This window comes from Salmo salar, chromosome 07 (assembly GCF_965601325.2).
Source record: "Salmo salar chromosome 07, fSalSal1, whole genome shotgun sequence".
In the NCBI taxonomy this organism is placed as follows: domain Eukaryota; kingdom Metazoa; phylum Chordata; class Actinopteri; order Salmoniformes; family Salmonidae; genus Salmo; species Salmo salar.
Window position 1 is genome coordinate 34,042,129 of NC_138297.1, and position 27,817 is coordinate 34,069,945.

The following is a 27,817-nucleotide window of genomic DNA, read 5'->3' on the forward strand; positions in this document are numbered from 1 at the left end:
AGCACTTTTCAGTAGTGCTCAAAGCATGCCATTCCATGAGGGCAGCATTTATTTTTCAACTCGAATCAATGAGTCAATTTGAGTAGAGTAGGGCTGGCTAATAAGTCCTTAGTTTTGGGGTCATGCTCAGGTAAAAAAAAATGGTTAATCTATACTTCCATATTTCAAATTCCTATTCTTGAAGATCAAGGGGTATAACATGAATTGGAATGACTGTAATTCTGATAGACTTTGGTTTCTAATGTAAAGATATAATTTAATCGTATTATTATATGTAGTAGAAAGCGATGGGTTAGAAGAAGCCTACATAACCAACCCATAAAGTAAAGTGTAACATCCATATATGGCCAGCTATGTAAACTTTAACATTGCATTATCCTGCAATAGATGTTGTTCAATTGGTAACATACATTGTTGTCTTCTTCTAATGCCTCTTAAGGGGGAAAGTAATCTAAAAGTAACGGAATGTAATCAGATTACGTTACTGAGTTTGGGGTAATCCAAAAGTTACGTAACTGATTACAATTTTTGGACATGTAACAGTAACGGATTACACTTAGAAAGTAACCTACCAAACCCTGTCAGCACCCCAACTTCCCACGGCTATGGAAATTGAGCTTCCCAGGAAAATGTTGTCTGCGGTTGCAACAGTAACAAAGGAGGCGGGGCTTAGCGAAGGTTCTGTGTGTACAGTTGGACAATCAGTACCACGTGACCGTTTTCCTGGCTCGCCTTTGTGGCACAAATCGTGATTTTTCAAGTCTCTCTATGGCCAATAATGGGAGAAAACTGACAAAGACGCATATTTACGAGGCTTAAATTGGATGTATTCAATTGTTTTGTGGTGTGGTTCTTTCGCATTTCCGGGAAGACAGGAGACGCCGCCGTTGTTTAGTTTTTAAGACGGGTTTTGTTTATCACATCTCAACTTGGTTGGTGAGTAGTTATTGGTAAGTCGCTATGTTAACAGCTGTGCCTGTTTATTTTTATTCAGAATGCCCGCCTTGTTCGTTTTGCTTGACAGCTGAATATCAAAACAAAGCTACGTAGGTAACTAACGGATTTAACGTTAGTGCTTTTCTGAAAACACTTTGCATTGTCCGTTAACTAGCTAACATAACATTGTTTACTCTGCTAGCCAACAAAGTGCTCTTTTTTTTTTTTAAACTAGCATTGCTTTGAACTAGAGCTATCCACTGTGTCACAAGCAACAACTGTTTAGTAACAGTCTGGTATACTTTTATGTTACTATTCAAATATTCAACAAATAAAGCCCTTAGACTTACCTTTTCTTACCACTCCACTACACGCGCGTGTGTCTTTTTGGTGAAAGAGACTGGAGGGGGCGCGTGTTTGATGTTTGTTCAAGCATACCGACCACGGTGTTCCTAATGTCGTTAGCTAGCCTCGCCTGGAAAGTGTGTTGTTGGAGGTACGTTAATCTGTCTGCTTGAAGTAAGGCGAAAGCACGAGATGCCAGGTACTACTTTCGAACACCCACTGTCAGTTTTTAAGTGGATTTCACAGCCACGCAGTTGAACGCTGAATCTTGCGTCTTGAGCGGATTCCTTTCTAAATCCCATTCACTTAACTAGCAATGCTAGCTGGCTAGTTTTTCTAACTAGTTGCGTCTCTGACGCATCAATCCACTGTGTCGTGTGAATGGAATCCGACGCATTGTTACATTGCTTTGTGAAGTTATATCATTTAATATTGCTGTTCCATTTTCCAAAACATGTTCACTGTCAATGTTTTGTGAAATTTAGCTAGCTAGTTAACTCCTTTAGCTAGCGTTCCGTTATGTTTTCCTTGTAGGCCCATCCGTGGTTGTGTTCGCATGGTCATGGTGTAGCCCGCTAGTATTACCTAGTTAAACCCTCTCTTTTAACAAACAGTTAGCTAATTTCATGTAACTATTGTTATGTTATAATTTAATGTAGAACCTGTGTTGTAACCAACCTTGATGTTAGCTACATTTGTCTGAGGGCTAACTAGCCTTTTTGACAAGCTGTGACACTGGTTTATTATAAGCTAGCAATGGGAGGCAGGGTAATATAACTAGCTAGCATTTAATCCACCACCACGAATTTAGAAGATTTAGCCAAAATCTTAGTCGAGAATTAAGCATTTCACAAGGCAGAGAAAAACCTGTGGTGTGTTAATTCCGCCGATTGGGCAGGGGTCTAAATACATTTGTCCAATAGAAACCTGAAGTTTTGGTTCTTAAATCGTAAACTGTTTCCCTAATGAATACACCAGACTAGTAAAAAAAGATGGATAATCAGAAAGCCAGTAGCAACCTACAGGTGTAATCTTGGCATTGTTGATTGTAAAATAAATACAACACGTGGTTTAATTTGTGACGTTAGCAAGCTCTAGCTCATTGTCCTGCACTTCATTAGCATGATATTACTAAGGCACGAGAACTGGCAAAGTAGCCGTCTGTTAGGACTGATGTTGATGTATTCAACAGCACCAAGCAAACGTTGGGTGGGTGTCATGACTAGCATATAGGCTTGCCCGTGTTGTAGCTGAGTAGCCTAGCTACTGTAGCACGCTAGACCTCTATAACTGCCTCTTTTCATATATACCCAATACACACAACTAAGTAAATGAAGCTTATATATATATATATCAGCTTCATTTACTTAGATTTCGGTATATGTTGTGAAATTGATAGATATTACTGCATTGTTCGAGCTAGAAACACAAGCATTTCGCTACACCTGCAATAACATCTGTATGTGACCAATACATTTGATTTTGATTTGAATGCAATCTTATGCAATTGCTACACTCCATGCAGGTCTCTAGTTGGCTAGCTATGGGGAACACACTTTTCATGCCACTTCAATACCCCACTTCGATACCGAAGTTACTTTTTCGTAGCAGGTTAGGAGAATTAACGTAGTAGGTTAGGAAACTAAGATTAGGGTTAGAAATTCTCTCCTAACCTGCTACGAAAATCACTTTGTACTGAGGTGGTGTGAAAAGTGTGTCCCAGCTAGCTACATTGGACTAGTAACTGAAAGGTTGCAAGATAGAATCCCCTGAGCTGACAAGGTAAAAATCTGTCGTTCTGCCCCTGAACAAGGCAGTTAACCCACTGTTCCTAGGCCGTTATTGAAAATAAGAATGTGTTCTTAACTGACTTGCCTAGTTAAATAAAGGTCAAATAAAATTACATAAGCACCATTACATGGCCCGTTGTGTTGACATCATAGACCAGATTTTTTTCCTTGGGCCATGTCACTTAACGCCAGGGTTTCCTTTAGCAGGTAATAGGTGGCTTTTTGCCATAGTTGTTTTCCCCCCAAAAAATACAATTAATACAATTTTCCCCATCCAGTTGTCTGCGAGAGAAAAACAAATTTCATTTGCAAAATGCTTTTTTGCCTACTCATTGATGGAAATAAATACATTGGACAGGTAATGCTAATCAGTCTGAGTTCATTTGCATAATTTAGTGGGATTAAATTGCAGCGTATGTATTTTATCACACCTGCACAGCATACAGATTTAGACTTGCCTATAAGTCTACTTGGGTGAAAAATGCAGCTAGCCTGCTACAGTTGCAGTAGTATGTTGCTTGCTATTATGTCACATTCTTTATTTAGTAGCAGCATGTAGCAAGGGAAAAAGCACCTGCCAGATTTCTCACCTGAGTCTTGAGAGACACACCCTCTCACTGTGGGTTGATGGCTAATTAAAAATGACTTCTGCCACAGGTGCAGGGACCAAATAATGCAGGGGCTGAATCCCCTGGGCCCAGGAGGCCAAAAATTCCAACCACAGGAGCCTGCTCTCAATGTTCAAAATACACCAGAGAGCATAATATAGCCACAGAGGATCAATAGTTTCCTTTGGCCTATGAATTCTTAAAACCCCTTCATCTAAGCTATGTGGAATTGTTTTTAGAAGGTAATACCAAGTATCCTTATGCTATTTTCAATCTTAAGACCCCTTAGTGTGTGTGTGTGTGTATATATATATATATCACATCTCATTAGCCCCCCCCCCCCCCCCAAAGAATACTTGAAATTGGGCTTGTTCTGAAGTGTCTGTCTTATATCTGAGATATAATGTATTTAACCCCTTATTTTTGGCACTGAACTCTCTCTCTCTATATGTATGTATATTTATTTATTTATTACTTCCATAAAAAATGTTCAGCTGGTACCGGGGACCTTCCTAGAACAAAACAACTGATGTGTTCATGAGTCTCACCTTTCCACAGAGGGGTCATAATAGTTTGTAGGCCAAACCGTTCTGACTCTACAGACGATTTTGTGAGAAGACCTAGATGTCTCATTATTCTGCCCTCACAATGTGTATGCTACAAAGCTTGGCAGACAGCTTACACTCTTCCAGTAAACAATCAGGGAGGCACTGGTACCGTTAAGTATCTTTAGCAAAATATATTTGGTTTGTAAAACTGTAACAGATACAGAAAGGAGAAAATGTATTAGAAAAATCACTATATACCTTCACACAAATGGATACAAATAAAGAACAGCGTTTCTATCATGAGCTAGCAACAAGAAAATAAGCCTAGCTAGCCAACATGACCGTGCAGAAATGATGACAATTTACATCACAGGAAAGGTGCCACAAAACATATACACACAATCTAAGTGTCCATATAGCTTAAAACCTCTTATGATTCCTTGAGTGCGAATCCCGCTCGAATCCCGTTAGCGGGATTGATTTGACAACATCCAGTGAAATTGCAGCGCGCCAAATTCAAACTACAGAAATTTCAACATTCACAAAAATATAAGTGTAATACATCAAAATAAAGCTTAACTTGTTGTTAATCCAGCCGCTGTGTCAGATTTCAAAAAGACTTTACGGCGAAAGCAGACCATGCGATTATCTGAGGACAGCGCCCCGCATACAAACACATGAAAATCATTTTTCAACCAGGCAGGTACGACATAAGTCAGAAATAGCCATATAATAAATGCCTTACCTTTGAAGAGCTTCTTCTTTTTGCAATCTCAAATGTCGCAGTGACACAATGAATGGTCGTTTTTGTTCGATAAATTCCTTCTTTATATCCCCAAAATGTCAAGTTATTTGAGGCGTTTGATTCAGAAATGCACAAGTTCCAATTTACCTTATTTGAAACTTTGTAGTCATCTGTAAACTTGGGCCAAACATTTCAAACAACGTTCCTAATCCAACCTCGGGTATCCTAAAATGTAAATAATCAAATTTAATACGGAATAAACTGTTTCTAATACCGGATAAAAACAACGTGAAGCGTGCTCCAGTTCACACGCAACAAAAGACTAAGGCCCTTCAGTGACACCTACAAAGAACAGCCCTACTTCTTCATTTCTCAAAAGAAAAACGTCAAACAATTTCTAAAGACTTGACATCTAGTGGAAGCCATAGGAACTGCAATCTGGGCCCTAATAAATCAGGTCTCCCATAGAAAAACATTAGAAAACACAATGACCTCAATTTTTTCACTGGATGGATTATGCACGGGTTTTGCCTGCCAAATCAGTTCTGTTATACTCAGACATTATTCTAACAGTTTTAGAAATTTCAGTGATTTCTATCCAAATCTACTAATTATATGCATATCCTAACTTCTGGGCCTGCGTAACTTTGGGTACGCTTTTCATCCGGACGTCAAAATACTGCCCCCTATCCCAGAGAGGTTAATAACTATACTTTAGCTCTGTCACGAGATATCTGAACACTTAGATATATATTTTATCCAAAACCCAAAGAAGCTAAATTCCGTCACGAAACGTTAGCTAGCATGCTAACACATAATGTTAAGTGAATGGACGATAGTTAGCGCAATTAGCTTAGCATAATTGGAACTTAGACAACAAGAATAAACATGTAAATAACAAATTCTAGAAACACAATTTTAATTAGCAAACGCATGTCCTATTAACTCAAAGTATTTAGACGTATCTTTAACTAAGGCCTAGTAAGATAGACTAGCTCTTTTGTTGTTCGGATTGTTCTGACAGGAAATAGCTCTGCACACAGAGTTAGAAAACAACTAAAAGCTACTGCTACTAAGCCAATGTCGCCACTAGATGACAACAGCGGTACAAAGTATTATATTGTCCTATCAGAACACTCATGGTCTGACAAACACCACTCTATCTTCATCTAGCTCTGTCACCTTTCACCGCATTTAATCTCGTATGTATATACTGTTTTCTATACTATTCAACGGTGTCTCATTCACTTGATTAATGCAAGATAATATGTACTTATCTCATGTGTATATACTGTATTCTATTCTACTGTATCTTAGTCAGTTCCGCTCTGACATCGCTCGTCCATATGTATATAGTCGTTATTCATTCCTACTTAGATTTGTGTGTATTGGCTATATGTGCAATTTGTTAGATATTACTGCACTGTTGGAGCTAGAAGCACAATCATTTCGCTACACCTGCAATAAATGACATCTGGTAATCACGTGTATGTGACAAATAAAATTTGGTTTGATGTGGAAGTGCGACATTAGCGTATGTGGTGGGAAAAACCCCAGATCTGTGTTTTAAACTGACAGTTTGATGGAGATGTTTTATTATGGTAAGTTAGATTTCCACGGGGGCGTGGACATTGGCTCTAGGGGGTTAATCCGGCCCTGCACAGGTGTTACCTCCCTCTAAACTAGCAAGCTGCTAAAATTAGGCCTATATGTGTTTGTCTCAAATGACATCCTATTCCCCTTATAGGCTAGTGCACTACTTTTGACCTGTGTGTAGCCCTTTATGATTTGGAATGATCTTAAACAAAATACATTTATGGAATTGTATTGAATTTGTCATTATCGGGGTTAATGGAACTCTTACAACAACATTGACAAGGCTACACACGAACACACACCTTGCACCCATGTTTATCTAGTTTCATCAGTGAATGGGAGAATCTCATCACACGATTTTCATTCAACAATTTTGATGGTTTTTTTTTCTAGCTCATGGCTGAAAGAAGCACAAACAACAATCATATCAGAGGGAGAGATCACACAGAACATGCAACACTTGTAGTATTATCAAATCATATTTGAGTACATGATGCATATGTACAGTGTTTAAAGTGCAGATATATGGTGTTAGTATTGTTTCTTCCCTCATCTTGGAGTGGTTGTTGACGGTTTGAATATTAATAAACTACAAGATCAAATTCTATTTGTCACTTGCACCAACTACAACAGGTGTAGACCTTACAGTGAAATGCTTACTTACAAGCCCTTAACCAACAATGGAGTTTTAAGAAAAAAAATAACAGTACATAAGCGACAATGGCAGAAACATTATGTACAAAATAAGTTACAAATAACGCAACAACAAAAAAAAACTTTTTGGGAAAGCCTTTCCATCTACTAGAAGGTTATCATTAGCATAATCGGTAATGGCTACACAAAGTGTAGACATATTTGCGCACATGCACGCCGGGGCATTCCTGTATCATTTCAGAATTTTGCAGGAAAATACAAATCACTGATGCATTTTGTTCATGTCTTATGATTTTTCTAATAAGTTGAATACTTTTTTTGTATATATTGTGAATTCTCTTTTAATGTCTGGAGTCCTTCCACAACACAGATTTTTATCATGATAGGTCGGCTGCTGTCGGAGAATATTGTGTGAGAGTTGAGTAAACTTTCTTTGAATCAAGTCTTTTTAAAAGGCTGATAATCTGTGTTGCAGATGGAGTCCAGACATGTTAACATCATAAAACAGTTCTACAGCAACCTTTCATGCACACTGGGCACAAACAACACAAGCTTTGCTGTGAAGTCTGGAGTTCAAGATTGTGTGTTATCTGCCTTACTCTTCAACCTGGTAATAGACTAGGTCATCCGGTGAACAACAGAAGATCAGGCAAGAGGAATACAATGGACCTTGTATTTTGCTCTAGAGACCTTGACTTCGCCGATGGCCTGGCTCTTTTATCACACACACCAATATCTAGGCCTACAAGAAAAAACTGACAAGACTCCAGTCCTTTGGCCAGTAAGTCGGGCTGGTTATCAACTGCAGCTAAGCAAAGGCCATGCCCAGGGCTGTTACGGTGACCGTGTGACCGCCTATGTGGCGGTAATGAGTCATGGTCGCAGTCAAATTCTATGTGACCATTTAATCACTGTAACTAGGCTTCTCTGATGCTGCTGATGGTCATTAGTGGACTACCAGACTTGCTAACTGCCTTGTACTCAGCACTATTGTCCCTCTAATCACTCTGGCATCAATATTTTGAAAATCAAATCAAACACTTATAATGAGCTCATGTTCTGCAACATTTCTTTAAGCTATGGATTTGCATGAGAACAGTGTTTTGATGGCCTATTAAAAAGCATCAGCTTTCTATAGGCTTGGCCTACTATTTATTTATTAACTTTCCTAGTATTAAGTGCTCTGCAACAGCAGTATAGCCTACCAGGCTGGCATGAAAACGAACCACGGGAAAAGCGTCATCCATTTGCTATTTAAGTGCTTTGATTACATATTGTTTTCCCCCACGCCCCTGTTCCGAGTCAGGTGCATGATAACGGTCCATTCTAAATCAAAACTAAGTTCACACACATTATTTAGTATATAAAGACCATATTAAATTAGAGTAGTCAGATGGGTGACAATATTAACTTAGCACTTGTGAATGATGCCCAGTCGGTGCAAGCAACAGCGCATGCTTTTACACATTTTTTTAGCCTAGCCCATAGGCATGTCATTGTTTTAAATGTATTTGACCTCTTATTTTCTCCAAATTACGATCTTGTCTCATCGCTGCAACTCTCCAACAGGAGAGGTGAAGGTTAGGTCATGTGTCCTCCGAAACATGAACCGCCAAACCGCACTCCTTAACACCTGCCCGCTTAACCCGGAAGCCAGCTGCACCAATGTGTCAGAGGAAACACAGTTTAAACTGACGACCGAAGTCAGCCTGCAGGCGTACCGCCCGCCACAAGGAGTCGCTAGAGCGCAAGTAAAGCGCCCCCCCCCCCCCCCCCCCCCCAGCCAAACCGTCCCCTAACCCAGATGACGCTGGGCCAATTCTGCCCCGCCCTATGGGACTCCCGGTCACGGCTGGTTGTGACAGCCTGGGATCGAACCTGGGTCTGTAGTGACGCAGTGCCTTAGACTGCTGCGCCACTCGGGAGATCCGAGGCCTATACAGTGCATTCGGTAAGTATTCTGACCCCTTGACTTTTTCCACGTTTTTGTTACGTTACAGCATTATTCTAAAATGTATTTAAATATTTTTCTCAAACCACACACAATACCCCATAATGACAGTGAACAGTTTTTGCTAATTTATAAAAGATAAATTTAATACATAAGTATTCAGACCCTTTGCAATGAGACTTAAAATTGAGCTGCAGAACATCCTGTTTCCATTGATCATTCTTGAGATGATTGGAGTCCACCTGTGGTAAATTCAATGGATTGGACATGATTTGGATAGGCACACGCCTGTCTATATAAGGTCCCACAGTTGACAGTGCATGTCAGAGCAAAAACCAAGCTATGAGGTCGACGGAATTGTCCATAGAGCTCTGAGCCAGGATTGTGTGAAAATCTGGGGAAGGGTACCAAAACATTTGTGCAACATTGAAGGTCCCCAAGAACAGTGGCCTCCATCATTCCTAAATGGAAGAAGTTTGGAACCACGAAGACTCATCCCGGCCGGCCAGACTGAGCAATTGGGGGAGAAGGGCCTTGGTCAGGGAGGCAACCAAGAACCCGGTGGTCATTCTGACAGAGCTCCAGAGTTCCTCTATGGAGATGGGAGAATCTTCCAGAAGGACAACTATCTCTGCAGAACCCCAGCAATCAGGCCTTTATGGTAGTGGCCAGATGGAAGCCACTGCTCAGTAAAAGGCACATGACAGCCTGCTTGGAGGCACCTAAAGACTCAGACCATGAGAAAGATTCTCTGGTCTGATGAAACCAAGATTGAACTCTTAGGCCTGAATGTCAAGCGTCACATCTGGATGAATCCTGGCACCATCCCTACTGTGAAGCGTGGTGGCAGCAGCATCATGGTGTGGGGATGTTTTTCAGCGGCAGGGACTGGGAGCCTTGTCAGGATCGAGGCAAAGATGAACAGAGCAAAGTACAGAGAGATTCTTGAGGAAAACCTGCTCCAGAGCACTCAGGACCTCAGAATGGGGACAAGGTACACCTTCCAACAGGACAACGACCCTAAGCACACAGCCAAGACAACGCAGGAGTGGCCTCGGGACAAGTCTAAATGTCCTTGAGTGGCCCAGCTAGAGACCGGACTTAAACCTGTTTTCACTTTGTCATCATGGGGTATTGTGTGTATATTGCTTAAATATTTTTACTTAATCATTTTTAGAATAAGGCTTTAATGTGAAAGTGTGGAAAGTCAATGGGTCTGTGCTTGGGCAGTGAGCTACCCTGAAGGAGCAGAGCCTATAGTGCCAAGACTTGCATTATTCATTGCTTAATAAATGGTTAAATATTTTGTGGCATTTCTCTCAATCATGCACATTCACTAATGAATAAGTTATTGTAGCAGGCATTATAGAAAATTAACACAGGTCTCATAAGCAATCTCTCAAGCACAAGCTCACATGCTAGTGAGTAGCCAGCAAAAAAACAAACTCTTATCTATCCCGCCCAATCAGAGCCGTCGGAGATGAGTGGTCCTGAGGTAGCGAAGACGCCGGGGGGCGGGGCGCCGGGGAAGGAAGGAATGGAGGCTGTAGCCAATGGCCATGCAGGAGAGGGTGAACAGGGAGGAGACGATCCCTTCGCTGAGTACATGTGGATGGAGAACGAGGATGCGTACAACAGACAGGTTGGTACACACACAGTAAAATATAATGGTTGCATAAGAATTCACCCCTTTAGGCAATCCTAAATTAAAATGTGGCGACAAATCACAGGTTACATGGACTCGCTCTGTTTGAAATTAATGACTTCCTCTGTCCCCCATAGACATTTGTAGCTCCCTCAGTCAAGTATTGAATTTAAATCACAGATAAAACTACAAAGACCAGAGAGCTTTTCGAAAGCCTCATAAAGAAGGGCAGTGATTGGTAGATGGGTAACGTAATGTCTTTTAAGCATGCTCAAGTTAATAATTATACTGTGGATGGTAGTCGTCCTCCTGAACTGAGCTGCGGGACAGGAAGGAAACTGCTCAGGGATGTCACCATGAGGCCATTGGGGATTCTAAAAAAGGCTACAGAGTCAAAAGGCTGTGATGGGAGAGAGAGCTGCGGAAGGATCAACATTGTAGTTACTCCACAATAATGAGTGAAAAGAATAATACAAATATTCCAAAACATGCATGTATGCAACAAGGTACTGTTATACTGCAAGAATGAACTTTTTGGCCTAAATGCAAAGCCTTGTTTGGGGCAAACAACGCATAACTGACTCCTTATTTTCATGCATGGCTGCATCATGGTATGGGTATGCTTGACATTGGCAAAGATGAGTTTTTCAGGATAAACAGGATGTAGCTAAGCACAGGCAAAATTCTAGAGGAAAACCTGCTTCAGTCTGCTTTACACCAGGCACTAAGAGAGGAGTTCACCTTTCAGCAGGACAATAGCCTTGAGTTGCTTGCCAAGAAGACCGTGAATGTTCCTGAGTGGCCAAGTTTAGTTTTGACATAAATTGCTTGACAATCTATGGCCAGACTTTAAATGACCCGCAACACCTTGCCAGAGCTTGAAGAATATTGCACATTCCAGTTCTGCAAAGCTTTTAGAGATTTATCCAGAAAGACACAGCTGTAATCGCTGCCGAAGGTGTTTCTAACATGTACTTACTAGGGGGTGAATACTTTTCTAATGAAGGTGTATTAGCTTTTTAATTTTTCATAACTTTTAAAGAAATTGTAGATTTCCCCCAACACTTTGACATGAGTATTTTGTGTAGATTGTTAACAAAATTGCCAAATGCATTTGAATCCCACTTTGTAACACTAAAATGTGAAGAAATCCAAGGGGAGGTGAATACTTGATACCTGATACATACACACACTGAAGTGACGCACAATATTAATGCTACGCCAATGCTTCTGACAGCAGTATGAGACACAAGTTTTGACTTTTGGGGGGGGGGCTAGATCAGCTTCAATATTGTGGATTCCATCAATGTAATTGTCTGCATCATTTCCAATCCCACATATATATTTTTGTGTGTGTGATACATGCGCACAGTGCATTCGGAAAATATTCGAACCCCTGACTTTTTCCACAATTTAAGTTACAGCCTCATTTCTAAAATTGATTGAAATAAATATTTTTCCTCACAATGCCCCATAATGACAAATATATATAAAAAAAAAAAAAATGTTTTAATTTTTTTTAATGTTTGCAAATGTATTAAATAAACTGATACCTTATTTACGTACAGTACTAGTCAAAAGTTTGGATACCTACTCATTTATTTTGACTATTTCCTACATTGTAGAATAATAGTGAAGTCAAACTATGATGACAGCTTTGCACGACCAGCTTCACATGTAATTATTTTTCAATAGTCTTGAAAGAGTTCCCACATGCTGAGCACTTGTTGGCTGCTTTTCCTTCACTCTGCGGTCCAACTCATCCCAAACGTGTATGGCGTCGTTGTGGGCGAGTGTTCACACCGTTCACATCAGCAAATCAGAGTTCCTTGTGGTGGTGGGGTTATGGTATGGGCAGGCATAAGCTACGGACAAGGAACACTTGCATATCGATGGACATTTGAATGCGCAGAGATAATGTGACGAGTTCCAGAGCGCCATTGACATGCCATTCATTCGCTGCCATCGCCTTGGGGCGGCAGGTAGCCTAGTGGTTAGAGCGTTGGACTAGTAACAAAAAGGTTGCAAGATCGAATCCCCGAGCTGGCAAGGTAAAAATGCCGTTCTGCCCCTGAACAAGGCAGTTAACCCACTGTTCCTAGGCCGTCATTGAAAATAAGAATTTGTTCTTAACTGACTTGCCTAATTAAATAAAGGTAAAATCAAAAAAATGTTTCAGCATAATGATCTGTACACAATTCTTGGAAGCTGAAAATGTGCTAGTCCTTCCATGGCCTGCATACTCACCAGACATGAAGAATGTTTTGATGCTCTGGTTCGACGTGTACAACAGCGTGTTCCAGTTCCCGCCAATATCCAGAAACTTTGCACAGACATTGAAGAGGAGTGGGACAACATTCCACAGGCCACAATCAACAGCCTTATCAACTCTGTGAAGATGTATCACTCTGCATGAGGCAAATGGTGGTCACACAAGATACTGACTGGTTTTCTGATCTACGCCCCTACCTTATTTTTTTTAATGAAGGTACTCGATCTGTGACCAATTGGAAAAGGAGAGCTGCACACTCTGGAGCTCAGATGCAATAATTTAACCTAATAACCAACATTGACAGACAAGCTGTTTTCATCAGGGTTGTCTCCAACAGATGCATATCTGTATTCTCAGTAATTTGAAATCCAATGATTAGGGCTTAATACATTTTATTTTTTTAATTGACAGATGTCCTTTCTATGAACTGTAACTCAGAAATCATATTGTTTTATTCCAGTGTAGATACTAAACCCTCTCTCCTTTGTCGCTGTTAGGTTGAAGAGGAATTGTTGGAGCAGGAGTTCTTGGAGCGTTGTTTCCAGGAGATGTTAGATGAGGAGGACCAGGATTGGTTCATCCCGGCCAGAGACCTCCCCTCAGGGGTGGGGCAGATCCAGCAACAGCTCAACGGCTTGTCAGTCAGTGACAGAGGAAACGCAGAGGAGATGGCGGTGAGCATGGAACACACACACACACAGAGCGTGGAACAAGCATGCAGACACGTGTGTGTGTGTGTATATATATATATATATATATATATGTGTCTGTCAGCCAGATTCAGCAACGGCTTAAAGGCCTGTCAGTTGGTAATGGGGGAAACGCAGACAATATGGCGGTAAAGGGAAGTGCTGAACACACGCACAGCGTCGAACACACACGGCATGTTACGTTTGTCTTTTTTGTCGAGAGATTTTCTGTGGAAGGTACTACGCAGCGCACAGACCCTCCTCACGCAATCAACTTCGCCAAGATGTGTTGAGTTTCCTTGTAGCGTTATAAAATGTGAAGTCAGGTTTATATCGTGTCTCTATATCGAGTCTTTTATTAAAGCATGTTAACCTGTTGGGTCTAGGGGGCAGCATTTGCACGTCTGGATAAAAAAAATGTACCCGATTTAATCTGGTTACTAATCCTACCCAGTAACTAGAATATGCATATACTTATTATATATGGATAGAAAACACTCTAAAGTTTCCAAAACTGTTTGAATGGTGTCTGTGAGTATAACAGAACTCATTTGGCAGGCAAAACCCTGAGACATTTTCTGACAGGAAGTGGATACCTGATGTGTTGTATTGACTTTAAACCTATCCCATTGAAAAACACAGGGGTTTAGGAATATTTTGGCACTTCCTATTGCTTCCACTAGATGTCACCAGCCTTTACAAAGTGTTTTGAGTCTTCTGGAGGGAGATCTGACCGAACAAGAGCCATGGAACGGTGATGTCCCATTAGACACCTGGCGCGCTACTTCATGTTGGGTACCCTCGTTCCAATACGTTATAAAAGACTATGCATTCGTCCACCTTGAATATTATTCATGTTCTGGTTAAAAAAGGCCCTAATGATTTATGCTATACAACGTTTGACATGTTTGAACGAACGGAAATATATTTTTTCCCCTCGTTCATGACGAGAAGTCCGGCTGGCTTACATCATGTGCTAACGAGACGGAGATTTTTGGACATAAATGATGAGCTTTTTTGAACAAAACTACATTCGTTATGGACCTGTGATACCTGGAAGTGACATCTGATGAAGAGAATCAAAGGTAATGGATTATTTACATAGTATTTTCGATTTTAGATCTCCCCAACATGACGTCTAGTCTGTATCGCAACGCGTATTTTTCTGGGCACAGTGCTCAGATTATTGCAAAGTGTGATTTCCCAGTAAGGTTATTTTTAAATCTGGCAAGTTGATTGCGTTCAAAAGATGTAAATCTATAATTCTTTAAATGACAATATAATATTTTACCAATGTTTTCTAATTTTAATTATTTAATTTGTGACGCTGACTTGACTGCCGGTTATTGGAGGGAAACGATTTCCTCAACATCAATGCCATAGTAAAACGCTGTTTTTGGATATAAATATCAACTTGATAGAACTAAAAATGCATGCATTGTCTAACATAATGTCCTAGGAGTGTCATCTGATGGAGATTGTAAAAGGTTAGTGTATCATTTTAGCTGGTTTTATGGTTTTGGTGACCCTGTCTTTGACTTGACAAAACATTACACACAACTCTTGTAAATGTACTGTCCTAACATACTCTAAATTTATGCTTTCGCCGTAAAACCTTTTTGAAATCGTAAAACGTGGTTAGATTAAGGAGATGTTTATCTTTCAAATGGTGTAACATAGTTGTATTTTTGAAAAATTTGAATTTTGACATTTATTTGGATTCAAATTTGCCGCTCTTGAAATGCACCTGCTGTTGATGGAGTGCACCACGGGTGGCACGCTAGCGTCCCACCTAGCCCCAAGAGGTTAAACAGTGTTTCTGTTTGCTGCTTTTTATTTAAATCATGCATAGCTGTATATATTGCTTAAAATAAACGTGTTCATATGGGCAGAATATTATCTACGCTAAACATTCGGACCACCTAATGCACCCCCTTCTGCCCCCAGCAGAGCCTCAATTTCGTAGGCGCATGGACTCTACAAGGTGTCGAAAGCGTTCCACAGGTATACTGGCCCATTTTGACTCCAATGCTTCCCGCAGTTCTCAAGTTGGCTCGATGTACTTTGGGTGGTGTACTATTCTTGATACACACAGGTAACTGTCGAAAAACCCAGCAGCGTTGCAGTTTTTGAAACACTCAAACTGGTGCGCATGGTACCTTCAAAGGCACTTTAATATTTTGTCTTGCCCATTCACTCTCTGAATGGCACACACAATCCGTGGTTTTAAAAATCATTTTCCTCCCCTACATAAGTGTTTCCCAAACTCGGTCCTCGGGACCCCAAGGGGTGCAGGTTTTAGTTTTTTGCCCTAGCACTACACAGCTGACTCAAATAATTAACTAATTATCACATTGGGGTCCTGAGGACTGAGTTTGGGAATCACTGATCTATACTGCTTTGAAGTGGATTTAACAATTGACATTAGTAATGGATCAGACTGACTAGGTGAAAGCTGTCATTGAAAGAGCAGGTGTTCTTAAGTCTTTATATATACATTGAAATGTCCAATATAATGAATTGAAATAAATAAATAAAAGTTGAAATTAATGTTAATAATCATATTTTTAACTGACACTAAGAATTGTCATGTCCCCCAGGTGTTTAACTTAATTTTTACTTGGGAAGTTAATATTAAAATGTGCACATAATTTAACTTTTGCCATTAATGCAAACATTTGTGTTTTAAGTATTTTTTTTTTATTTTATCAAATAAATGCATGATTATTGATTTAAAGTCACACAATTTTAGCTCTGTCCCTCAGTCTGCACTCAACCCCGTCACGCCAACCAAACTCCAATAAAAATGGTCAGTCCACCCTTATGTGCCATCATTAACAGGAAGTGACAGCTTTCAACAATTTTCAACTGAATGGTACAGAAACAGGCAAGTAATCACACTGTTATACACTGCTCAAAAAAAGAGAACACTTAAACAACACAATGTAACTCCAAGTCAATCACACTTCTGTGAAATCAAACTGTCCACTTAGGAAGCAACACTGACAATACATTTCACATGCTGTTGTGCAAATGGAATAGACAACAGGTGGACATTATAGGCAATTAGCAAGACACCCCCAATAAAGGAGTGGTTCTGCAGGTGGTGACCAGACCACTTCTCAGTTCCTATGCTTCCTGGCTGATGTTTTGGTCACTTGAATGTAGACGGAGTCTACAACCCACACAAGTGGCTCAGGTAGTGCAGCTCATCCAGGATGGCACATCGATGCGAGCTATGGCAAGAAGGTTTGCTGTGTCTGTCAGCGTAGTGTCCAGAGCATGGAGGCGCTACCAGGAGACAGGCCAGTACATCAGGAGACGTGGAGGAGGCCGTAGGAGGGCAACAACCCAGCAGCAGGACCGCTACCTCCGCCTTTGTGCAAGGAGGAGCACTGCCAGAGCCCTGCAAAATGACCTCCAGCAGGCCACAAATGTGTCTGCTCAAACGGTCAGAAACAGACTCCATGAGGGTGGTATGAGGGCCCGACGTCCACAGGTGGGGGTTGTGCTTACAGCCCAACACCGTGCAGGACGTTTGGCATTTGCCAGAGAACACCAAGATTGGAAAATTCGCCACTGGCGCCCTGTGCTCTTCACAGATGAAAGCAGGTTCACACTGAGCACATGTGACAGACGTGACAGTCTGGAGACGCCGTGGAGAACGTTCTGCTGCCTGCAACATCCTCCAGCATGACCGGTTTGGCGGTGGGTCAGTCATGGTGTGGGGTGGCATTTCTTTGGGGGGCCGCACAGCCCTCCATGTGCTCGCCAGAGGTAGCCTGACTGCCATTAGGTACCGAGATGAGATCCTCAGACCCCTTGTGAGACCATATGCTGGTGCGGTTGGCCCTGGGTTCCTCCTAATGCAAGACAATGCTAGACCTCATGTGGCTGGAGTGTGTCAGCAGTTCCTGCAAGAGGAAGGCATTGATGCTATGGACTGGCCCGCCCGTTCCCCAGACCTGAATCCAATTGAGCACATCTGGGACATCATGTCTCGCTCCACCCACCAACGCCACGTTGCACCACAGACTGTCCAGGAGTTGGCGGATGCTTTAGTCCAGGTCTGGGAGGAGATCCCTCAGGAGACCATCCGCCACCTCATCAGGAGCATGCCCAGGCGTTGTAGGGAGGTCATACAGGCACGTGGAGGCCACACACACTACTGAGCCTCATTTTGACTTGTTTTAAGGACATTACATCAAAGTTGGATCAGCCTGTAGTGTGGTTTTCCACTTTAATTTTGAGTGTGACTCCAAATCCAGACCTCCATGGGTTGATAAATTGGATTTCCAGTGATTTATTTTTGTGTGATTTTGTTGTCAGCACATTCAACTATGTAAAGAAAAAAGTATTTAATAAGATTATTTCTTTCAGATCTAGGATGTGTTGTTTTAGTGTTCCCTTAATTTTTTTGAGCAGGGTATATCCAGAGTAAAACGTGTCCTATGTCGACGTAACCTGAAAGGCTGCTCAGCAAGGAAGAAGCCACTGCTCAAAAACCCCCATTTAAAAATGTGCAACTACACATGGGGACAAAGATTGTACTTTTTGGAGAAATGTCCTTTGGGTTGAAACAAAAATAGAACTGTTTGGCCATAATGACCATCGTTATGTTTGGAGGAAAAAGTGAGAGGCTTGCAAGCCGAAGAACACCATCCCAACCGTGAAGCACGGGGGTGGCAGCATCATGTTGTGGGGGTGCTTTGCTGCAGGAGGGACTGGTGCACTTCACAAAATAGCTGGCATAATGAGGCAGGAAAATTGTGGCTATATTGATGCAACATCTCAAGACATCAGTCAGGAAGTTAAAGCTTGGTCGCAAATGGGTCTTCCAAATGGACAATGACCCCAAGCATACTTCCAAAGTTGTGGCAAAATGGCTTAAGGACACCAAAGTCAAGGTATTGGAGTGGCCATCACAAAGCCCTGACCTCAACCCCATGGAAAATGTGTGGGCAGAACTGAAAAAGTGTGTGGGAGCAAGGAGGCCTTCAAACCTGACTCAGTTACACCAGCTCTGTCTGGAGGAATGGGCCAAAATTCACCTAACTTATTGTGGGAAGCTTGTGGAAGGCTACCCAAAACGTTAAACAATTTTAAAGGCAATGCTACCAAATACTAATTGAGTGTATGTAAATGTCCTGACCCACTGGGAATGTGATGAAAGAAATAAAAGCTGAAAAAAATGTAATAAATCACTATTATTCTGACATTTCACATTCTTAAAATGAAGTGGTGATCCTAACTGTTGTGAAACTGAGTTTAAATGTATATGTAAACTTCCGACTTCAACTGTGTATATGTGTCATATATATATATATCTCTGCCTGCCCATATTAAAAAATGTATACTTTTGCAAAAATATCAGCAAAATTTTCAGAGATGTATGTATGGAAATCAGTCAATTGAAATATATTCATTAGGCCCTAATCTATAGATTTCACATAACTGGGAATACAGATACCTTTCATTAAAAAAAAAAGAAAAAAAAAAGGGTAGGGGTGTGGATCAGAACACTTATCTGATGTGACCACCATTTGCCTCATGCAGCGTGTCATCTTTGCATAGTTGATCAGGCTGTTGATTATGGAACGTTGTCCCACTCCTCTCAGGAACATGCTGTTGTACATGTTGATCCAGATCATCTCAAAAATGTTCAATAGGTGACATGTCTGAGTATGCAGGCCATGGAAAAACTAGGATGTTTTCAGCTTCCAGGAATTGTGTACAGATCCTTGCGACATGGAGCAATGCATTATCATGCTGAAACATGAGGGGATCGGCACGACAATGGGCCTCGAACTCGTCACGGTATCTCTGTGCATTCAAATTGCCATCAATAAAATGCAATTGTGTTTTATCCGTAGCTTATGCCTGCCCATACCATAATCCCATCGCCACCATGGGGCACTCTGTTCACCACGTTGACATCAGAAAACCGCTCTGCAGTTGTGAGGCCTTTTGGACATATTACCAAATTCTCCACAAAATTATGCATTGTGGTGATGCTTCTGCATGGAACACACACTTTAGGGAAATCCCATTCACTTACACACACCATATTATGTACAACAATGGTCTTGTTGTAAAATGTGGGTTCTCACATTTTCTCTCTCTCTCCTTAATCACTCCACTCCCCTGTCCCTCAATCTGCTCCCCCCTCCATCTATCTGCAGAGGAAAAGCAACTTGAACCCTGATGCGAAGGAGTTCGTTCCGGGAGTGAAATACTAGGACTCCCCCTCACCCCCAGGGAGCACAAACACTCACGCTCACATAACCTTGCAGAGACTCTGGCGGCCTTTACCGCAAAACACACACAGGTCCAGGGTGTGTAGGTAGAAACCTGTAAGGGGGTGGGGAGCTTCTTTTCTTTTTAAGATTTTTATTTGTTTCAACTTGTAAACTAAAGGACAGGGGTGGGGTATCAACAGAGCCCTATAGACGGCACTGCTACTTCATTTACATTCAAGGATGCATCCCAAATGGTACCCTATTCCCTATGTAGTGCACTACTTTTGACCAGGGCCCAGATTGACAAAACACTTCTAATGCAAAAACAAACGAACTAGCTTGTTTTTTTTCTTAAGTGCATTATCTTAAAATGTAATTATTTTTTTATGACCTCAATCTTAAGATGTTTGTTGCTAGGCAACCGTTTTAGACATTTTACATTTGAGTCATTAAGCAGACGCTCTTATCCAGAACGACTTACAGTAGTGAATGCATACATTTCATACATTTTTTTTTTTTTCTTCTCCGTACTGGTCCCCCGTGGGAATCGAACCCACAACCCTGGTGTTGCAAACACCATGCTCTACCAACTGAGCCACACGGGACCAAGCAATGGCAATCATGTTAGCATATTTATTACTGTTCTGAAACTTTTAGATAAAGTTTGAAATAAACATGTTCAATTGCTTTTTTGTTAGCTTTTTTTTTGTTAGCTATCTTGGAATTAAGAACATTTCCAATGAAATTCGATACTTGAAAATAAAGTCTTAACTTTTTACTTAGGGAGAAAACGTGCAATAACATTTCCAATAACCTTTTTGAGGAATAGCAACTTTTAACTTCTTAACTACAATTTTTTTCCTTAAGACATTTCTTCTTAAATCTATATTTAATGTTTTGTGAATCTGGGCCCAGGGCCCTACCATTGTGGGCCCTGGGCCCTACCATTGTGGGCCCTGGTCTAAAGTAGTGCACTCCCTAAAAAAACGGGTACTTTTTCGGATGCACATAAAGGCGTACATGTACAGAGAAATTGCAAACTCTTGAGATTTTCCAACTTTATTTTTTACTTTTCATGGTTGCCATGTTGGCACCTAAAAGTTCCATGCTAATACAACAAGTGAATTGCAAATGATACCCTGTTCCATCATACAGTGCACTACCTAGTAAAAATAGGGTGCCATTTTGAGATCTGCATTTATACGTTTCATGGCGTCCTTGTTGGCGTCAGAATGTTCCACAACATTACCATTCTAATTGGAATCCAACTACGAATGTAATTATTGTTAACGAACGACGACTGATGCCAACATGGACGACACAGTTGGCCGTTCTAGATTTCTGTAACTACGTACCTCTGGTCACAATATGACATTACTCTTCTGTCTCATTTCGCGTTATGACATCATCATCATCATACAGACTCTGTGTAGAGCTGTTTTTATTTCTCATGGGCCTGGTTCCAAACCAATTACTCATCTTTCCTATCCCCTACACCATTTAAACTCAACTCTTGACCTCGAAGCCAGTTCCGCTGCATTGTTTTCTTTCCCTCTAATTAGGGACTGATTTTAGAACTGGGACACCAGGTGAGTGCAATTAATTATCAGGTAGAACTGAAAACCAGCAGGCTCTGACCCTCGTAGGGTAAGAGTTGAATACCCCTGCCCTACACCATTTTTCACTACCTCCTTGTGGGTGAAAAGGTTGAAGTTTTATTTCCCATAAGCTGCGTTTACAGTCACCCAAATGTGGATGTTTTTTTTTCCCACTAATTGGTCTTTTGACCAATCACATCAGATCTTTTCCAATCAAATATTTTTCAGAGTTCTGATTGGTCAGAAGACCAATTTAGTGAAAAAATATCAGAATTGGGCTGCCTATGTAAACGCCGCAATATAGTCCTACTTTTAATCAGAACCTGGAGTCCTGATCTAAAGAAGTGCATCATTTGAGGTGTCACGTGATGGGGAACCAGAGTGCATGGGTTAGGGTATTGGTATTTGGTTTGTAACTAGGCCGTTCCCTGGTATGCATCTCAAATGCCACCCTATTTCCTTTATAGTGCACTACTTTTGACCTGTGCTCTGGGCAAAAGTAGTGCACTCAATGGGGAATAGGGTACCATTGCCTCTCACAGTACTGAAGGAATGGAAGCATCATGTTGAACTTTGTTGGCTCAATGTTGATCAATACATTATCAGGTTTATCTGTTAATCTCTTGTTTTTAGAGGAGCAAGGTGTTTGTCTCTTGGGTTGCCGTAGCCTGTGGTCAAAACGGGAATGGATGTGTCCCCCAAATAGCACCCTATACCCTTATTTTTTTTATTTTATTTCACCTTTATTTAAATAGGCAAGTCAGTTAAGAACAAATTCTTATTTACAATGACGTCCTACCCTGGCCAAACCCAGACAATGCTTGGCCAATTGTGCGCCGCCCTATGGGAAGCCAATCACGGCCGGATGTGATGCAGCCTGGATTCGAACCAGGTACTGCAGTGAAGCCTCTTGCTCTTCTGTCATAGTTCCCTACTTTTAACTAGGGCCCATAGCACTCCCTATGAGCTCTCAAAGGGTCCTGGTTAAAAGTGGTGCACTACATAGCCAATTGGGTACCATTTATGAATGGTGGGAGGAAAAACGCTAGATTAGTGTCTAGGGGAGGTTTAAAATGAATGGGTGGGACTTGAGCTAGGGTTGACCAACCACAGGCTATGTGCACCCTGGGTAAACCAATAGGAATGGTCTGCCAGTTGGATTTACATGAAAATAATGGATTTTGAGTTGGAAAAAGTCCCTAACGACCCAAAGTACGAATTTCAATACAAAAAGATGAATAAAAATGTGAAACTGCAGTTATGTCTGGTGGTCTTAATAAAAAATTGAACTTGTTAAAATCAGTGATTTGATAAAATAAGGAAGTCAATCTCAAGGAAAGGATGGAGGTAAAGAAGGGAGTGGGGAAAAGAGGTATTGGGGGGGAAAAAAGGTATGCAGATCTCAACCAGGACCAAGGTCAAAAATAGTCTAAAGTTGCTTCGACCTCCCCATTCATCTGAGAGACGCACACAGTGGGAAGGTTTCCTTGAACGTCTTTCAGTGAGATTGGTTTATGAGGCTGCTCTGTTCTACATCAGCACTGCCATTGTCACATCATTGGATACATGGATCTTCTACACCCTACTCAAAGATAATTGAGAGAAGGTTTATAAGTTACTATTCCTAAGGTTTATGGAGAAATGTGTTGTAGAACAGCCCTTATTAGCATAATTATATATTTTGTAATTCAGAAACTGCGATGTTTATTGAAATAATGCATGTATAACTTCAGCAAAATTGTGGAATTTGAAACGACAGATGAAGGGTGTGTCATCTAGATGTTTTTAATTTGCAATAGAAAATAAAGAAATCTCATTTATTTTTTTAACTTCAAAGATGAAGATAAAGTTAATTATGATATAGGTGGCTAGTCAGCGACTGTTTATACTGGTAGTACTTTGGGCGTGACATGAGTGTCTGAGGAAGAGGATGAATAAGAAACTGATGGGCTGCATCTGAAAAGGCACCTTATTCACTAAATAGTGCACTACTTTGGACCACAGATTTTTTTTTGCACTATGTAGGGAATAGGGTGCCATTTCAAACGCAGCCATGGTGTGTTACTGGGAACAGTGTATAATACCACCTATGTAGCAATTTACTACAGCCCTGTTCAACATGGGGCCGATTCAGACTAAGGAAATGTACCCATTTCCTACGCACGCCTTTCCTATGCACTTCTCATTATTTGGTATTCAGACATTGCAATGTAACTAGGCAAGTCACTTAAGAACAAATTCTTATTTACAATGACGGCTACACCGGCCAACCCAATTGTACAGCGCCCTTATTCAGTCGCGTAACTCGCTCTGCAGGTGTGGCTACCTTGTGCACTCTGAATTAATTTAATTCAACCCCTGAAAACACTCCCACTTGCTGGCCAACAGATTTTCTCATGGAGTTTTCATTCAATAAGGTTTTCATTACATTTATCTTAAGCCATCCCTTTAAATGCAGTGTACCTTTTTTTTTGTTAGAATTTATTTAGAGAATAGGTTCAGAAATTGTTGGATCAATGAAAGAACATGTATATTCGTCATTGTTTCAGCACCAATTGGTAGATAAAAAATAAAAAGACATCTACAAGGTTTATGAATCATAAACCGGTTAGGAGAGCCTTTATGCACGAAAGAAAGAAGAATTATAATAGGGAGAATAGTGTACAATAGCAAGCTAAACCCTCATCGATTACCTCCACTAACCATGGAACTGTGTTATGACCATGACAAGTATTGCGCCATACGTTGTGTTCAAACTTCAGGCTTGGTCTGCGCTCTGCTCCATAATGATTTAATTGGCCTACAAAAAAAGAAACTGTTACTAACGATCCTCAGTAACAACCACATGGCCGTGACAGTGTTTACAGAGGAAGCAAATGAATGTAAACAAAACAATGTTATTAAATGGAATGATAATGTATGCTATACCAAATGAAGGGAACTAACAAATTGTTGAATGTGTTTATTATGTCTACTGATGGTCGATATTGATAGTGGCTAATATTTAACATGATATGAATACATCTGGCAGCTATGGTATTGTTTGTTTAAAATTCTGCATAATGGAAAATAATTTCATAAACTTGTGGGAAAGTTGAATGCTTCAATTGGCTGCAATATGACTGGTTTCACATGTCTCCAGTGATTTTATAAGGTAAACTATAGTAATTTATATTTGCAATTCACTTATCCAAACAGATTACTCATTTACCTAGCTCTTATCAAGTTGTAAATTACAGTGCATGTGGAATGGTGTTATTTCTATCAGAAAAGTAGAGGCTTTTCCTACTTGGAACCGGTAGGTTTGCTAGACCTTAGTCATGGTTTCCTCAGTTGTAAAGGTGGTGCAATCACAGTATTATGAAATTAAGTCAAGGTCAGAATATGGCGTATCTGTAGACAACTTTATTTATTCGATCTCCACCTCAAACGAATAGCGGGTGAATAGCATGCTATTCTCAAGTTCAAGGTCAGAATACACATAGAGAGAAGTGCATGAAAAGAGAATTACGTTCCATTTATGTGTGCTTAACTCGGGTCCCAGTTCCCCCTATATGACTTGCAATACAGGCATACAACATAACACCCCACCACCACCACCACCACCAAATACACACACACACACAGTGCAGTGTGTGTATTTGGGGGAGGAGGCAAGACTGGGCAGGATATTACCATGAACACCTTCTCACTCACCAGAGGGAGGGGGGTTCCTCTGGGGACATGTGGAAAAGTGTCCCCAACACAAAGTGTAATGTTTGGGGCCAGTGGCGATTTTAGCATGTAAATCTTTGTGGGAGAAACTCCCAAAAATGTTTTTACATGCATGCCACTACACAACACACTACATTATTTGCACTATAACGGTGACAAACGGTGCCCACAAACTGTTAGGGCCTACATAAAGCTGTCCCAACAGCAGAGACCTGACAGCAGTCCCAACACCTTACCACTGCTACACCTGGCTATCAGGTGAGCCTTGTCTGGCAGCAAAACTGTTAATTCAGCCTCATTTACTGCGTTTAAAAAAAACATAGTTGATAAAATGACTTGCTTAAACAAATGTGGTTTCTACTGACAACTGAGATGTACAAACTATGGCATTAGGGGACGACGAGTGAATAAGAGGCAATCTGTAATTTCGATGAAAACATTCATGGACGAGCCAGAACGGACGTACATGGGCCGTTCTTAGTGTTAGTGTTCTCCCTGTACACCAAGTCAGAACCGTAGGATAAATAAAGGGGGCGTATAAGCAGACAATGAAAGCTCTTACAATATTCGATGATGACATTTATCTAAAACAGGCTATAGGCTACATGTGCACCACCAAGTCAGAACATTAGGCTAAATTATGAGGGGAAAAGGGACCAAATGTGACTTTTTTCAGGAAACTAAGCGTATGTCGGGGGTCACTACTTCACAGGAGAGCCATTTGAACGTAAACTTTTTGTGTTTGATCAAAATGTGTTTTTTTTTTTATGGGGGGCAGAAATGCCTTCTAGAACATGTGAACTTTAATGTGCCTTAACAGAATTGTGTGCCATCTGTAAATATGAATAAAATTACGAGCCTAGTTGGTTTAGCCACAGAAAAAGGAAGCAAACCTTCCCTCTAGCCATGATTGGCAGAGATAATGAGTGGGCTGGACATGCAGAGATTACTTTTTTTTTTTTTAAATGTACGTTCAAAGATGGCGCCGACAGAGATGGTCGCCTTTTTTTTTAAAATGTTTTATTTCTTACATTGTTACCCCAGGAAATCTTAAGTCTTATTACATACAGCTGGGAAGAACTATTGGATATAAGAGCAACTTAAACTTACCAACATTATGACCAGAAATACGACTTTCCTGAAGTGGGTCCTCTCTTCAGACCACCACCCAGGACAATGGATCTAATCCCAGCAGCTGACCGAAAACAATGGCGATGCAGAAGGGGCAGACGGAGTGGTCTTCTGGTCAGGCTTCGTAAACGGGCACATGCCCACTGCTCCCGAGTATACTACTCACCAATGTCCAGTCTCTTGACAACAAGGTAGACGAAATTTGAGCAAGGGTTGCCTTCCAGAGAGACATCAGTGATTGTTACATTCTCTGTTTTACGGAAACATGGCTCTCTCGGGATATATTGTCGGAATTGGTTCAGCCACCGGGGATCTCCATGCATCGCGCCGACAGAGATAAACACCTCTCTGGGAAGAGGAAGGGCGGCAGGGGTGTTTGCTTTATGATTAACAACTCATGGTGTAATCATAACCACATACAGTAACTCAAGTCCTTCTGCTCACTCGACTTAGAATTCCTTACAACCATTCTACCTACCAAGAGAATTCTCTTCAGTTATAGTCACAGCTGTGTACACCCCCCCCCCCCCCCCCCCCTCAAGCAAACACCAAGATGGCCCTCAAGGAACTTCACGGGACTCTACGTAAACTGGAAACTATATGTCTGGAGGCTGCATTTATTGTAGCTGAGGATATTAACAAAGCAAATTTGAGAACAATGCTACCTAAAATCTATCAGCATAGTGATTGCACGACACGTAGGGTTAATACTTTCGACCACTGCTACTCTAACTTCCACGATGCATACGAAGCCCTCCCCGCACTCCCTTCGGCAAATCCGACCATGACGCCATCTTGCTTGCCCCGGCTTATAGGCAGAAAATCATACAGGATGTACCAGTGACGAGAACCATTCAACGCTGGTCTGACCAATCGGAAGCCAAGCTTCAAGATTGTTTTGATCACATGGACTGGAATATGTTCCGGTCAGCCTCAGAGAACAACATCGATCGATACGCTAAATCGGTGAGTGCGTTTTATAAATAAGTGCATCGGAGATGTTGTACCCACTGTGACTATTAAAACCTACAGTGGGGCAAAAAAGTATTTAGTCAGCCACCAATTGTGCAAGTTCTCCCACTTAAAAAGATGAGAGGCCTGTAATTTTTATCATAGGTACACGTCAACTATGACAGACAAAATTAGAAAAAAAAATCCAGAAAATCACATTGTAGGATTTTTAATGAATTTATTTGCATTTAACCATGGAAAGAGGTCTGGAAATATGTCTGAATATAAACAGTGTAGTTATTCCCTCCACAAACAAGAGAAATGCCGGTACAGGGATAAGGTGGCATCGCAATTCAACGCCTCAGACACGAGACGTATGTGGCAGGGTCTACAGGAAATCACGGA

The 27,817-nt window shown here is 41.1% G+C and overlaps 1 protein-coding gene across 5 annotated transcripts; it reads left to right on the plus strand.

Annotated features, from left to right (window-relative positions):
* Positions 1 to 706: 706 nt before the first annotated feature.
* On the plus strand, positions 707 to 22,873 carry LOC106609084 (polyadenylate-binding protein-interacting protein 2B). 5 transcript variants are annotated; one of them, XM_014207483.3, is made up of 5 exons: positions 707 to 950; positions 10,643 to 10,815; positions 13,588 to 13,764; positions 15,730 to 15,783; positions 19,962 to 22,873. In XM_014207483.3, the coding sequence occupies exons 2-5, from the start codon at positions 10,654 to 10,656 to the stop codon at positions 20,016 to 20,018; spliced, it is 450 nt and encodes a 149-aa protein (XP_014062958.1). In that variant the 5' UTR covers positions 707 to 950; positions 10,643 to 10,653; the 3' UTR covers positions 20,019 to 22,873. The 5 variants fall into 5 exon arrangements, with proteins under 5 accessions (XP_014062958.1, XP_014062959.1, XP_014062960.1 ...); XM_014207484.3 differs by having other exon boundaries at positions 717 to 936; XM_014207485.3 differs by lacking the exon at positions 707 to 950 and adding an exon at positions 1,040 to 1,432.
* The last annotated feature ends 4,944 nt before the right edge of the window (positions 22,874 to 27,817 follow it).